Source organism: Propithecus coquereli, unplaced genomic scaffold (genome assembly GCF_000956105.1).
Source record: "Propithecus coquereli isolate 6110/MARCELLA unplaced genomic scaffold, Pcoq_1.0 Scaffold32, whole genome shotgun sequence".
Classification (NCBI taxonomy): Eukaryota; Metazoa; Chordata; class Mammalia; order Primates; family Indriidae; genus Propithecus; species Propithecus coquereli.
Genome location: NW_012148841.1, coordinates 7,611,882 through 7,627,954, shown reverse-complemented (window position 1 = coordinate 7,627,954; position 16,073 = coordinate 7,611,882). Strand labels below are relative to the sequence as shown.

General features: G+C 36.9%; 1 protein-coding gene across 1 annotated transcript in view; it reads right to left on the bottom strand.

The window, feature by feature from the left end:
* Nucleotides 1–16,073, bottom strand: part of PRKAR2B (protein kinase, cAMP-dependent, regulatory, type II, beta) — an 89,749-nt gene that overhangs the window by 53,827 nt on the left and 19,849 nt on the right. The window contains exon 2 of the mRNA XM_012650304.1: nt 14,975–15,010. Coding sequence (XP_012505758.1) covers nt 14,975–15,010 — 36 coding nt within the window. The remainder of the gene's footprint in view (nt 1–14,974; nt 15,011–16,073) is intronic.

The following is a 16,073-nucleotide window of genomic DNA, read 5'->3' as shown; positions in this document are numbered from 1 at the left end:
GTCAGGGTTTCTGAGCCCTGTGCCTCAGCAGACCCCAAATGGGCAAATAAGATAACTTCCAGGTCAAGCTAGGATGGCTGGGCTAATTAGAACCCTTTTCTGATTTGGGGCAGGGGAAGGGGCTTGAATCAAAGGGAGTATCAGGTCTGTCTCTTTCTAGCAGCTGATGCTGTAAAATGTGAAGCTGTGGTGGCTGGACTCCCCACCGTATGGAGAAAGGAGCCTACTGCAAGAAAGAGAATCAGAGCAAGAGACAGAGAGATCCCTAACGCTATTCAAAACCCAGTTCCAGTTGCTCCTCCAGTCCGGCTGCACTCCTGCCGCTCCTGTGGCTTGGTGATTCCTGAGAAGCAACTATCTCAATAAACTCTTCATTTTCAGTTGATTGAATTCAATGTGTGTTTTGGTCACTTGCAACCAAAGAGAATTCTGAAGTTAAGAGGAACACTGGTTCAAAAAGATCAGGACAATAAGGGAAACAACACAATAAAGGTTCAACCAATTACCAAAAATAACTAAGAATAAAACCATAGAGCAGTCATCGATAAGGCAGTAGTATTTGCAAGATGAAAAGTTCCAACTCTAGTGACTATTCAGTGGTATTGTAACCACAAAAACAGGAGATACCTAACTCCGGGACCATGTGTAGTTGTGACAGGAGTATCTATGACTGGTTATCTGTTTATCTGTGATATTAATCAGAGAATGTAAATGACAGTCTACAAAACTGAAATTATTCCCTTCCAACAAATTTTGCTGAATGAACAAATTTGCAAAACAAATAAGGTTGGCCTTAGTTCTTAGTTTTTATGTTCCATGGATTTCAGAACCATTGCCCGGTATTTTTAAATATCTTTATTGTTTTTACAAAAATGATACATGTACCCTGCACATAATTCATTTTTTAACTATTAAAATTTTGCTTTACCATATGCAAAACGCTTTGAAATGCCTCTGGCTTTAGCAAAACTAATACATGGAAACAACTTTTATTTATTGACTATTTATATCTAAAGCTATGGTTGGTGTTTTTGGGAGAGGCAAGTACTAAATAGGGTCCCTGTACTCTACTAGTATACAACCTGGTTGGGATAAATTCATCTGTTAAGGCAGGGGTATAAATTATTACCTGTGGTAATATCTAGAATGACTGATTAACACTATAGGGAAAGATCACAGTATTCGGACAAACTGAGGCACATCCCAGCTCAGCCATTTTTTTCCTGTCACTTATTAATTGTGAGGTTTTTGCACATTACTAAGCTTATGTGTCTCGATTTTTCCCATCTGTAAAATGTAGCTATTAAGACCTACCTCATAGAGTTGCTATGATTAAATAAATAAATATCAACTGTATAAGAATCACATGAGAAATAAACTTTGAAAAAACAGACTGACATATTTGGCTTAAGCTGTCAAAAGACATAGAAGGAAGTCAAATCGATAAACATCCATACTTGCCTATGAATAAGAGAGTAAGCTCCAGGCCTTTGCACACACCATTCCCTTTTCCCTGGAATGCTCTCCTCTCCCCTCATCCTCCACCCTGTTCTTCCCAGTTCTTGGCTGAAATGTCACCTCCTGGGAGAGGCATTCTCTGGCTGGTCCATGCAAATAAGTGCTATGCGTCACTCACTGGAGAACTAAGTCACCCCACAGATGCTCATTCAAGATGACTGCATAAGACACCTATGAATGGCTGTGCTTAAGAGCCCACATCCAGAGAGTGACTCGCTGGGTTCAACCTTTGACCACTCTCATGAGAAGCTGTGGGTTCCTTAAACCAGTTACTGAACTTCTCTGTGTCTCAGTTTCCTTATCTATAAAATGGAGATAATAATCGTATATTACTCAAAAGTTGATGAGAAAATTACAGGACAAAATTTAAATCAAGGCATGTTTAGAATATAGTAGGCAGCCACACTTGGTTAGATGAGAGGGTTTATGTTAGAGGTAACAGGAAATGCGGCTATAGGGTAATTGAGTCTGCAGGTTGGTGAGGGCCTTGAGTTGAATATCAAATTAAAACGTATAGACTTTCCCATATGTGGTATGTGGGGTGGTGTGGCAGAGATGTGTCACATGAATGAGAAAAGAGGAAGACTAATGCTAGAGAGATTGCCTAACCTCATTCTAGCAATCTATGTGTGTTGTAACTGGAGTGGTGGCAATAGAGATAGAAAGTAAGGAAAAGCACCCATAAAAGCCAGCATTAATCCAGTGATGGACTAGCTACAAGGGCCAAGGTTATTAAGTGTCCTTGTTAACAACTTAATTAACAGATATGGTTTCTATCAAGAACTGACCATAAAATCTGATGGTTACATTATATCAAGTCACTGAATATCAGAAATAAATGTTTCTAAGAAAACAAATGTGGGTATTGATAAGTATAAGCAATTAAAAAGCCATATCATTTTTAAAGTAGTATGAAAATGAAATATATTATTTTAATGGCACAGAATAGAGGTATTCTAGCACAGCAATATAATATACCAATGATATGCAAAGAAAATTTGAAAAATTAGTATTATATGCCTTTTGTACTTAACTCAAGAGGATCGTATTTTTATGAATATTAATTCTCCTTCCTAACTATAAAGTTACCTTCCAAGTATCAACTTTCTTCAACATTTGCCTAAAAGCTAATTTCAAACGAAAATTAGAATATGGCATTTTGGTGAGAAAAAAAAATCTCTACCGGGAACTCAATTTGGTCCCTCTACCTGCATTTGTATCTTTCACAGAAAATTATTAAAAATGGAAAATATATAGAAGGGAGGAAACCAATAGTTAATCAGTCTTGCCTATATCAAGCACTGTGCTAGAGACTTGTGCTCATTTAATCCTTAGCACTAACAATTTCAGCAGGTAGAACATTCAATGCTCAGTTTATAAATGAAAACACTAAGGCTCAGAGTTCACCACAGCTAGTAAATGATGGAGCACAGGGATTCTTACTGAGGTCTTCCAATAGCAAAGTACAGGCATTTCCGCCTATGCTGTCCATTCTCCCAAGTCTACATAAAAACACAGCATACCAGCCAGGCGCAGTGGCTCACGCCTGTAATTCTAGCACTCTGGGAAGCTAAGGTGGGAGAATGCCTTGAGGTCAGGGGTTTGAGACCAGCCTGAGCAACAGCCAGACCCCATTTCTACTAAAAATAGAAAAAATTAGCTGGGTACATGGTGCCCTACCAGCTACCTGGGAGGCTAAGGCAGGAGGATCGCCTGAGCCCAGGAGTTTGGTGTTGCAATGAGTTATGACGATGCCACTGCATTCTAGCCCAGACAAGAGTGAGACCCTGTGTCAAAAAAAAAAAAAAAACGAGGCAGAAACAAAATGCCATTTCCCTATGCAGTTTCCTGCTCCACAGTTTGGATGGAACAATGGCGGCCTGTTCTATTAATATATACTGATACACACATCTGATACATGACAAATGCCTCTTGTGGTCAGTAAGTGCTTCAACCAACAGTTTCTAAGTAGATAATTCCTAGCTCTCATTTTTAATTAATCACGTAAAACAGGAAAGTTCATTCAACAATGCTCTCTGAAATATGCCTAAAATTCAGAGCTTAATCCTGCATTGAAAAATGTGTTTTGATTTGTGCTAAAGTGAACCAATGGTCAATAATTGTTACATGTTAGTTCCATTTTAAGAACAGAATTAATAATCAATATGTTATGACCAAGCAGAGTTCATTCCAGTAATATTAAGGATAGTTCAATATTAGAAAATCTATTAATACAACTTACCATGTTATTAATGTTAAAAAAGAAAAACCAAATGATCATATGGATGCTATGAAGACATTTTTTTTTTTTTTGAGACAGAGTCCAACTCTGTTGCCCGGGCTAGAGTGCCATGGTGTCATCCTAGCTCACAGCAACCTCAAAGTCCTGGGCTCAAGTGATCCTCCTGCCTCAGCCTCCTGAGAAGCTGGGACCACAGGCATGTGCCACCATGCCCGGCCAATTTTTTTTATATATATATATTTTCATTGTCCAGCTAATTTCTTTCTATTTTTGGTAGAGACGGGGTCTTGCTCTTGCTCAGGTTGGTCTCGAACTCCTGAGCTCAAACAATCCGCCCGCCTTGGCCTCCCAGACTGCTAGGATTATAGGCGTGAGCCACCGCGCCTGGCCTATGAAGACATTTTTAATCAATTCTTTTTTAAATTCTAAAAAAATCTTGTTAGTATTAGTAATGCTACTAGCAAACATATATTCTCACCATACTTTAGGAAATGTGTTAAGTATTTCACATTCATTATCTCATTAATCAATTAACAATATGCCATAAGTTAAGTTTCAACACATTTTACAGATAATGAACTGAAGCTCAGACTAAATAACTCCCTCAAGGTCAAACAACTAGGGAGTAGAAAAAGCCCAAGAAACTTCAGTCTCACCAACTACACAGTCTAAACACCAAGAATCCCTTCTAAAAGGATCATTTAACCAAAGGAAAATTTTAATTTCATTTAACTTCTAATTGCCTACGTAATATAACCAGAGTGCTTATTTTTTAGTCAATAAAATATAATTCTGGATTATAAACTTTTTATTTTAATTCCAAAGATAGCTTTCAAATCTACAAAAAAAAAAAAAATGTACTTAAAAGGCACTAAATAGTTCCCCTCATATAAATGTGAAGAAAAGAGAAGCAATACTCCAGCAGATCCACAAAATCTGAATAAAGTGAAAATAATACCAAATAGAAAGGCAACGTGAAAGTAGCAGTTTGTTTTTAGAAAGCCACAGCATAGATATGGCAAGTGTAAGTTTTCGGTTTCTACTGCAGATTACCACTCAGCAACCTGCTGAAACTCAGCACATCTGGGGAGTTGGGCCCAAAAAACACCATCACAGCACAAAAGCCATATATATTTGCTGTGTTTGTGCCCCATATACTCTGTTATGCAATGAGTATATTAACTGTCTACTTCTGTTCTTAAAGGGGAGCTATCACTTGGAATTCTGTTTTAAAATATCTAAGGAGTAGTGTTCTGCCTTTTTTTGAAGAAGACCAGTAAAGATAACATTCATAATTGCTTGAAACAGGTCTAACAATACAATTATTTAAGCTGTTTAGTCTTTCAAATGAAAGGCCTCTCTTTTCCCCATTCTGAAAACAATATACTGTACCATTAAAATACATTAATCTGTATTTTAATTTTTTATCAGTTTTATTACACTGTCTTCTGAAAAACAGCAGCAACAACAAAATCAATGTCCTCTGGTTTTAGTAACTCATAACCAAAAACAGAAAAAAATAAATGGGGGTGGAGGGTCATGGAAGAGGAACACCTGATTCTTACTGGTAAAGGAAAGAGAAGACCTGAATGCATGCTTTGTGTTTAGTTATAATATCAGAAAGCACGATCATGATTAGCTAGTACAAAATATATTGCTGGGCTCTCAGAGACTCAGAACCCAATGATAGTAACACTCTCTAGTCAACAGCTTCAAAGCATTTGGTTTAATCTGATGGCTGAGGGGGGCTGGAGGAGAGGCTGCATTTATACACACCTGTTTAACAGATTAAAGTTTTAAAAGGTGGATCAATTTATTTTCAAAATAACAGTCTACAAATTTATGGGAGGCTGAGGTTCCTTTTTTGTTTTTATCTAAAAAGCTAAAGAATGTTACTTTTAAGAGAAATCCCTGCCATTCCCCACAAATATCAATACAATGTGAAGTCGATCCAAATTTGGGGTAGGGAGTTAGTTGTAAAAGATAATTATGTATTTTGGCCAATTATTAATAAAACTAGGTGTGAAAAGTTACAGGAAGAAATAACAGACACTAACATTTTAGTGTTTTTATTAGATTAAAATTTGATGAATTTAGTTTAATAATATATAAAAGTTTATTTGGCACTCACACTATGTGTCAGGCACTATGCTAAAAGCTTTGCCTGCATTCTCTTCATGAATTAGCACAACAACCTGGTTTTACAGAGGATGGTTTAAGTAAGTTGCCCAGGGTCACACAACTAATAAATGATGGATCTAATATCCTCAACTGTGTCTGTCTGCCTCCAGCCCAGCCCAGTGCCAAACACATTGTAAGCCCTCACAGAACATTTGATCAATAAATTTAAAAATTGTCCCCAGCTCCTGCCTATAGTACCAGCTGCCTGGGAGGCTGAGGCAGGAGGATCACTTGAGCCCAAGAGTTCGAGATCAGCCTGGGCGACATGGAGAGACCCCCCACCCCTGCAAAAAATGGCCCCAAATCCAACCTCTTCATTTCTACACCATATACTGCCTTTTGTACTTAAGGTAAATATCAAAAGGTTAAAGTGCCCTCACGGGGAAGCTGACAGAGTTAGCCTTAGAGAAAGTTTAAATGAGCATTTACAGTGAATAAATTATAACCGAAAAACCATCAATCCAATTATGCCCTCTTTGCTCTGTCATCCTTGGTTATTCACAAAATGCAAGACCCTCCGCAAAACCATCGTTACCCCAATTTCATCTCCCCACTTTTTAAGCATCCCCATTAGACTGTGTCTCAAGGGCACAGAATGTTGACTGCTGTGCCTAGCACAGTCCCTGGCAATGGCAACTGCTCAATAAATATTTGCTCAATTGAATTGCTGACCTGTGGATTCCTCTTGTCTACTTCTACCTTCCTTATCAACACTTTCCCTACATCCTCAAATTCTTCTGTAACACAGTCTGACGTTTCTCTGCCTTAGCTGAAACCCTGTTATTCTCCAAGAACACTGTTTCCTAGAGGGTACCACTCCCTGCACACAGTGGTATCTGAACAGCAGGGGGTGCACTCTCGTGGCTCCTCACACTGGCACCCAGACCACTTCTTGGTACTCCCATGCAAACACCTGTGCTCCTCTGACAGTCATGGCATTCAGGTGTCCCTTCCTGATTGGCTTATGGCTTATGGTTTTCTCCAATTTTGCCATCATCACAGAAGACTTCAATGTCTGCGTTGACAACCCATTTGAGAGACCATCTTCAAATTTTTTTGGCTTCCTTAATTCCAATAAAACTTCATTCAACCTCCACTTTGGCACTCTTACCCATAACCACAGTCACACTGGTCCTTACCCTGGAACACTCTACCTCAGAGATCTCACACCCCTCTATACATATGCCTGGCCAAATCTTCCCATCCTTCTAGCACTCTCATTTTCTTACTTCACATGGTTTTTCTTTGACCTCATCCAGAAATACACTTTTGCCTCAGTTTATTAATTATCAACCTCACAGTGTAGGAGAGCAAATGAGACAGGTAAACAAACAACTACAATATCAAATGATGTCTAACTGTAATTGCGGCATGAGTACATACTCCATACATTGATGGCATCCAGAAAGAAAGAAAGAATGCTGAGGGTAGAGAATGTAGCTGGGGGGTGAGCAGTAGCAAAGCCAGACAAGAGAAATCTGTGAGGTGCTCCGAACATGAACAGGCATTGTAACAGCAGAAGTGCCGGCATGTGCATGCCAGACCTGGACAGAGCTGCCACACACCACCGTTCTGCCACACACCACCATTCTGCTGTCCCAGGGGCATTCACACTGCAGTCTGTCCTGACAAAATGCCAAGGTAGGAAAATAAGGGTTGTGTTTGTTTTTTAAATAATCAGTTCTTTTAGATAAATGTGTAATTTTCCTTTATAAAAGCCTGTATGAGAACTTCCATATCTCATGGAGATCATAGCAAGGACATATCACCTAAGCCATAGCAGGCTACCGTGAGGTTAAGTACAGGGAGTAAGAAACTATTACAGCAATTTTATACTACTGTGGCAATTTTATATTTTACAAAAATTCTGGCCTATAGCAGATGAGGAAAACAAGAACAAAAAGCTGGTGCTTTACACAGAGAGATTGTGAATGAGGGACCTAAACCCTGATCATAATCAAAGATGGCTGTGATAAGTCCACATGTCCATTCGATCTACTCCTATCTGTTTTATCCATCTACCTGACTCCCCAAGTCTTTTCCCCAGCTCCAGAAGCAGTGTTCCTGTAGCCAGGACACACATGGGTTTGGTGAGCTACATACTTCCGAGGCTGCCTTCCAAGCTCCTCCACATGGACTGGCGCAAGGCCTGGTGTGAACAGTCTGAGGACACTGTAGGATTAGAAGGATATGCCCCGTCTCACCCTGCCTCTACCTGAACTGTGGATCATGTTGTTTTTACTACTATCTTCTTTTCTCCCTTCCCTGGAGGCTCAAGGAGAACTCTGGGGAAGAGGCAATCAAGTTCAAGAGATAATGTAATTTCTCATTAGCCTTCAGATAGTTTATCAGCATTCCTGGGCCTAACAAAAAAGAACCAACAGTTCACAACAGAGACACAACACTTCGACAGATGCCACTAGGCCCCAATTCCCACAGCAGGCTAAGGCATGCAAGAACATGGTTTGCTTAAGCAGTATCAGTAAATCAGTACTGCCAGAGAATGGAGGAGGCCAGGCAAGCAGCTGGGGATGAGACAGGAGCAGCACTTGCTCTGTTCACTTGGATTGTTTGTAATGATTCACAGGGGAGAATCTGTTTTAATGTTAGTCTGGACACAGAGAGGTAACAGGTGTAAGAAATGGCCTGGAGCCCCTAATTGGCTTCCACTCTACCTGAGGAGGCCTGGACAGAAAGCCCTGGGACTGTGCCCTGGCATCTCAGAGAGCCTCTTTAGGTCCCACTCTCCATCCCCTCTTGTCATCTTCCTTGCCCAGTACTGACACCTCTGGTTTCATCCTGCTGCCTCAGTGGAACTGTTATCTGACTCTTGATTTCAGCCTCTCCCTGGGTATCATCCTTCTGACTAACTCTCCATGTCCAGTTTTGCAGCCCACAAGCTACTTCTGACCCACCTCCTAGAAATTCCTGCCTGTCCAGGCCAGGCGCGGTGGCTCATGCCTATAATCCTAGCACTCTGGGAGGCTGAGGTGGGTGGATCATTTGAGCTCAGGAGTTCGAGACCAGCCTGAGCAAGAGCGAGACCCCGTCTCTACTCAAAAAAAAAAAAAAAAAAAAAAGAAAGAAAGAAAGAAAGAAATTAGCTGGACAACTAAAAATACCTAGAAAAAATTAGCCGGGCATAGTGGCACATGCCTGTAGTCCCAGCTACTCAGGAGGCCGAGGCAGGAGGATCACTTGAGCCCAGGAGTTTGCGGTTGCTGTGAGCTAGGGTGACAGCACAGCTCTCTAGCCCAGATAACAGAGCAAAACTCTTTCTCAAAACAAAGAAACTCCTGCCTATCCAGGAGACACATTTGGACAACAGGCTGATATTATGAAACCAAACAGGAGAGGATACTGTGTTAAGTGTTTTTCATAGATTATCTGTTGTTTAATTACAGCAATAATCTTATGAGATAGGTATTATTCCCATTTTATACCACGAAAAACTGAGCCTTAGGAAGGTTACTGAGGAGACACACACACACACACACACACACACACACACACACATACACACACACACTTTTAATAAGCAGACATGTGAGTAGTAGAGCTACTACTCTAACCTTGGCCTACCTGAATCCAGAGCCTATGTGGCCTCTCCTGGTAAGGCAGACACTAATATTTTGAAACAATGGTAAATTAAAGACAAAAATAGCACCTGGCCCTAAGTCCCTGCTGTCTGTGTCTTGGGCATTTGCTCATACCATGCCCCAGGTCTTGAGGGCAGAGGCAAAATGTGCAGCAGCATACTGTGAAAATGGACTTTATACAGTAATACTGAATAAAAACAGCTAGCTGTTAGTGATAAAGCACAAATACTCTCTCTCCTTATATTCCTGGTGAAATCCATGTTACAAACCTTTCTGTGAGCCATGCCCTGGAAGAATTACACATTCTCTCCTTTTCACCTTGTGGATATTAAAGTATTTACCATGCTATGAGTCACAGCCAGCCTCCCTGCTAGACTGTGAACTTCCTGAGGGCTGTATCTTATTCTTCTTGGCATCCCTAGCACAATACATGACACGCAATAGGGACTCAGTAAATGTCTGCTGAATGAATTAGTAAATTAATTAGTTAAAGTAGCATTCTCTCAATATGCATTGTCAAGTATTGGTGATTACCAAGCTTGAAATGTTATCCAAAATAAGCTGATTTCAAAAAACAAAATATAAATGTAATTATAATTGTACCCCCAAATTGGTCTGACGAGAACGCCCTCCGAAAAAAAAATAATTTGGGAGTTAAAAGGTCTTATCATCAAATAACTTTAAAGTAGAAACAATGAATACCAAGGCTACACAATATTTCCAAAACAAAACAAAAGGAAGCGTATGCTCTATGAATCAAGGAAGCATATGTTCCCTGAATCAGATTCAAGATAAGATCTGAACTTCTGATATTTCACCACTTTTTGGGGGATTAAGCATTTTCTGTTTTGGGTGATTTCACTGAGTTTTTTTAATATGTCATTTTACACAATGGGTGTGTGAGATTTAAAGACTTAATTTCACCTCTGAATTATTCTAAATGCTAGTTTCAAGAAAACTGTAAAATTTTAGCTCTGTTAAAACTATACTATAAAATTGAATGTTCACATTATGGCACAAAATTGAAGAGTGGTTAATTATATGAGAAAGAAAAATTAGCAAATTCATAATTTGGAGTTCCATTTTCACTTAAATAATTACTTATTAGAGCAAGCAATGCTCCACAGTAGTCCTTAAAAGCAATATTAAATGTCAGTGCAAAGATTTCACAGATGTTGATGGGGCATACTGACCAGACAGTGGCCTAATTCATAACAGGAGATACAGGGAACTGTTTCATTGTCAGGGATAACCTTCAAAACTCTAAAAAAGCAAATTTCAAAGAAATTATGAAATAAAAATTGAGCCATGACAATTAAATGCAATACAAAATCCTTGAATGAGTTTGAATTAAAAATAAAAAAGACAGGACATATTAGGACAACTGAGGAAATCTGACTCTAGGCTTTATATTAGATAGTAGTATTGTATCAAGGCTAAATTCCTTGGGTGTTATGTAGAAGAATGTCCTTGCTCTTAGGAGATATGGTATTTAGGATTCCTAAATTGTTCAATAAAAAGTAAGTGTGTGTGTAAAGGAGGAGGGGAGAGAACATGCAAATGTGACAAAATATTAAAAACTGCGGAACCTAGATAAAGGTGCTCACTGAACTATTCTTTAAACTTTTCTATAAGCATGACTTTTCAATAAAATCTTGGGATTAAAAAACTTCTGAAAGAGGTCTAACATCATGGTGCAAAGCATTGTCTAAAGACTAATTGGACACTTCCTCCCCACTCCCAAATTCAGAGACAAAACCATACAGGAAAATCATTATAATGTTTTTTAAAAAATTATAATGTACAAACAAAAAGAGATGCCCATATTAAAGGATTAATATCAAACAGTGTTATGACCCACTAAGACATTTTTCTGACAGGCTAAGGCACAAAGCTGAGGGTTTTATCACTTTGTTTTGTTTTAAACCGTGTTTGGGAGAAGAGGGCTAAGTACCAACATTTTTAAGAGCCTAAACATTCTGCTGGGAGCTTTATTAAAACCATCTAACTTAACCCTCACAACAAGCTTCAATATAGCTGTTAAGATCGTGAACTGAAAGAAAATAAAATTACTTAAGTAAATAAAATAAAACTCACATGGAAATTCACAGAGTAAAATGGAGCTTTGAACTCAAATCTGCTGTGTAACCAAACCCTAGGATCTTTCCCATAACAATGAAGCAACGGGATTATTTTTGGCTTAAAGTTATACTCTTCAAAAATTTAGTGAGCTACTACTTCTACTACTACCCCTAATTTTTAATAATAATTGCAACAACAAATGGTGTATTATTTCATTTTTCCATCAAACAGAATAATCTTCTAAAAAAGAAAGCCCATATTCTAAAATGGATCATGTATATGATTTCTCTATATATTTTTTCTCTTTTTAGAGATAGGGTCTCACTCTGTTGCTCAGGACAGAACTCCTGGGCTCAAGTAATCCTCCTGCCTCAGTCTCCCAAAGCGGTGGGATTACAGGTGTCAGCCACTGGCCCAGTCTATTTCTCTGTATTTTTAAAAAATGTACTGGTAAGAAGGGATTATTAAATTGAAATGTGTTTAAAAAGAACAAAAGTGGTATTTCTTTTTCTTTTGTTTAAAAATGGGACTATGGGGTGCTATTTAAAAATAAGATTATGGGGTGCTGTCAGGATGATATGAAAGATATACTATATCTGGATTTCAGAAGACATCTGACAGTTTTTCATCGTGTTTTGTGAAACCCAATCTAACTAATAAGGCAGGCTCTATTCTTCTGGTGCTCATCTACGCTTATTTCTATTAATCAGACTCTACTTCATGCCTTTCAACTCCTGTACCATGTGGAAAACTAGCTTATTGAAACCCTGAAACCTCTACAAACTCTGAAGATTGTAGGAATTCTGTTTCAAAATACTGAGTGAAACCGATTCCTTTTACTTATACTTTTTTTTAAACATCCTACAATGCATGATTTCTTTTACTTACGGAAATAAAAACTGACAGGTTTGTGGGCAGGCACTGAAAACATGAAGAAGACAGGAGAATGCAGCACAAATAGTGTTATTAAAAGTGTAAAATGATCCTAAATAATGTATTTATTGTTTTCTGAACATAAAAATTCCTCTCATCTTCATGAACCATAACAAAAAAATATAAAAAGGGGAAATGTTTTGTTTAAATTACTCAGGTTTAAAATATGCTTGATTGATGTACAAATATTAAAAGCCAAAAACCCAAAGATTTAGGAAACTCAGTTGGAAGATTAAAAATATCTTAATTATAACTCAAATTAATTTTTTTCAATCAACAGTAACTAAATATGCAGCAATATATATATTGTATTTATTGTTGTTATATAACATTTACTGTCATAATTATTATTTTGAAATAATAAATAAGAAATAGAATAAATAAGAAACAAACTCTTATAGAGACTTCTGCTTGATTTTACCTGACTTATTTTCTTTCCCTAAATCACAATTATTACATTAAAGTTTTATAGTTTATTTCTGAAAAGAAAAAGTACTTCTGAAATAAAACTCTATCAGAAAAATATATCTTAAGAAGTATTTTTAATTATCAAATATAATTTTCTATTTTTGAGTAATCATTTTTCTTTATTTTCAGGAAAATAAAGAAATAAAATATAAATAAAAATGTTACTTTTTAAAAAGTTAACATACATCTCTGCTACTAAACCTCATTTTGAGCCACTTAATTAAATTAACAAAAAAAGAGCTGTAGAATTTACTCCTTGGGATATCTTAAAACTGTTTCTATATTCTTCTTTGCCTGAGAAGCTTTACACAAATTTTTATAAGACATAAAATAAGAAAGTCAAAATAAATTATAGATATGCAGATGATTAAATACGTCTCATTACTTTTTTTCTTATACCACTGTTCTTTTTACCAAAGTTACTAAATATAATTTTATTTCCCTTGCCTGAAAGATTGAAAACGTGTACAAAATAGTTAGCACAGTGTCTGATCCATCAGTGGTACTCCATAAGTTAGTTCTCTTCTCCTTCCAATAATCAAATGTTAAGATTCATTCTCATAATGGTTTCCAGCATATTACTGGGATAACAATTGCCCCTTTTAAGGCTTATGGTTATACTTGGCTCCTGAACTTAGTATCACCTTATTTATACCAAATTGTCCCCTGTTGTTTTCATTGGCATTTCCTATTGCCTATCATTCTGGGAATAAATGCAACATTTGATTTTAATTTGTATTTCTTCACTGGTATTCCATCATCTCTACATTTCCAGCCAAAACTTGCTAAGGTACACTGGCTACACATTTGGTAGGGTTAAGGGGGTAAAATAGTGGTGTTTCAAAACTAATCTGTATCTTGGAGCCTATGATCAATTAATCAGAATAGCAAACTAGATACCATCCCAGTATAGAACATTTTCCTAATTCCTGTCCCTATAGACCTAGTCACTACATAACAAGAATAAATTATACCAGTAACTGCTAACAAATCAAAAATAAAATTCAACCTTAAAATATCTTTAATATTATAGCAAAGATAGAAATAGGTAGTTTTATGAAATAAATCACTCATGTGTATTATATAAACTCCAAAGATGATCTGTTTGAAATGTTTGTTTTTCAACAAAAAATTTTCAGTTATAGTTAAAAGAAAGAGTAATTTTCTCAACCCAAACACAGAAACATTTCACTTGTCCTCTATCTTCTGAGAAAAAGGCATTCTACAGCGTGAATTTTCCAAACAATAATTCAGCCATTTCAATGACCAAACTCATTTTACTTAAACCATGTTGGACAGAAATGCTCCTGTGTCCCATACTTCCTACCAATTTAGGCAGCAGCAGTATACTGAACCTAATTTAAGCACTTGTCAATGACTAAGGTCTATCACTGTGACTGTACATTAGGTTACTAAGGTATATTTAAGACAGCAATAGCCTCAGGGACATTAACAAATGTAAAGCAATTTCCTCCAATTCTAAATGGCCCCATAATGACAAGTCCTTATATCTGCATTTTAATAATTTTCCTGTCCCTTATTTAAAACTCTATTTTATAAAAACTCTCACTCATCACTGTTTCTAGGATGCCCTTCACCAATCTGCCTAATTACTGCTTCTAAATTGTGGCTGATAAATTAGGTAACTATGCAGGTAGTAATTTTATGAAGAGCAAGAATAAAACACATTGGGGTGAGAGTCTCCATTTAAAAAGGCACATCAGCTTAGTGCACAGAGTGATTTTAAATTTAGCCACTCTAAACTTTTTTCATTTTCAATTATTTCCTAGATTATGATTACATCAGATAGCTGTGTTTTCTAGGAAAATAAATGAGAAATAAATTATTACTCTACAGCAATTATTCTCTTTATAACTTCATGTCCAATACTGCTATCATTTTTCAAATATCACCATTAGTAAGCAAAATCCATAATTACAGTCAGACTTACCTGAGGCACGCCTTGTGAATCGGTTGATTACTGGAGCTAAAAGAAAAGGCAAAAAATTATGATTAGATAAAGAGTCTAATTTTCCCAAAACCCTGAAAAGGTTCAAATTGGTAAGTGATCCTATAATTGAAATACAGAAAAATATGAATGAATAAGTATTACATGAGGAAATAAGTATATGAAAGTAAAATGTTTAAATTCACTAATAACCAAAGAAATATAAATTAAAATCAATATTTTACTTATTAAATTAGTTCCCCCAAAACACTTTAAAATAAAAATCCCTAGATATACATGGCTGAAACTACTTAACGGGGGACAGTGTAAATCTATATACTACCTTTAAAAAACAACGTGGCAATTACATCAAGTGCTATAAAAGGTCTATGTCCTATAATAGAGTAATTCTACTTTTAGACATTTAACCTAAAGCAGTACTGCTAGAGAAGGAAAAAGCAATATGTGAATAAATATACTCAGCAGCATCATTTTTAAAATGATAAAATTAGGAAACCAAACTAAAAATGCTCATGTACACTGAAATCATTTTTAAGTGAAGGAAAGTTTCAGATTTAATATTTGTGGTTTTGACAATTTTTGTGCAACCCAAATGTCCATGACATGCAAATCCTTGCACTGAAGGCTGCAATTTCAGGTTGGTGAGTGCACCACCCAGCCGGCAAGCCTACCATCTGCCATTCTGACTCGACTCAGCTCTGTGTTTCTTCTTGGTTTTGCTGACAGAGTTATCTCAAGCAGCGAGGTTTTTTAAAAAAAAAAAAAATTCTTTCTTGCGATAAGCAGGTAAATTTATGGTTCATATTATATAAAAAAGGATATCATGTACTACACAGAATATTTTGGTGACAGAATGTCATAGGTGTACTATTTTTTAATACTTTTAAAACAGGAATTACGAAATTTGTTTACATGATGGAAACACTCAGGTCAAGTAAAACGAGAAGACAGAAATTTTTATCAATACTCTGGTCCCACTGCATGATAAATAGTATGCACAGGAACAAGCGCTATAAGAAAACTGTGTATCAGATGTCTTACATTAATCCTTACAACCATGCTATATATAATATCAGCATCT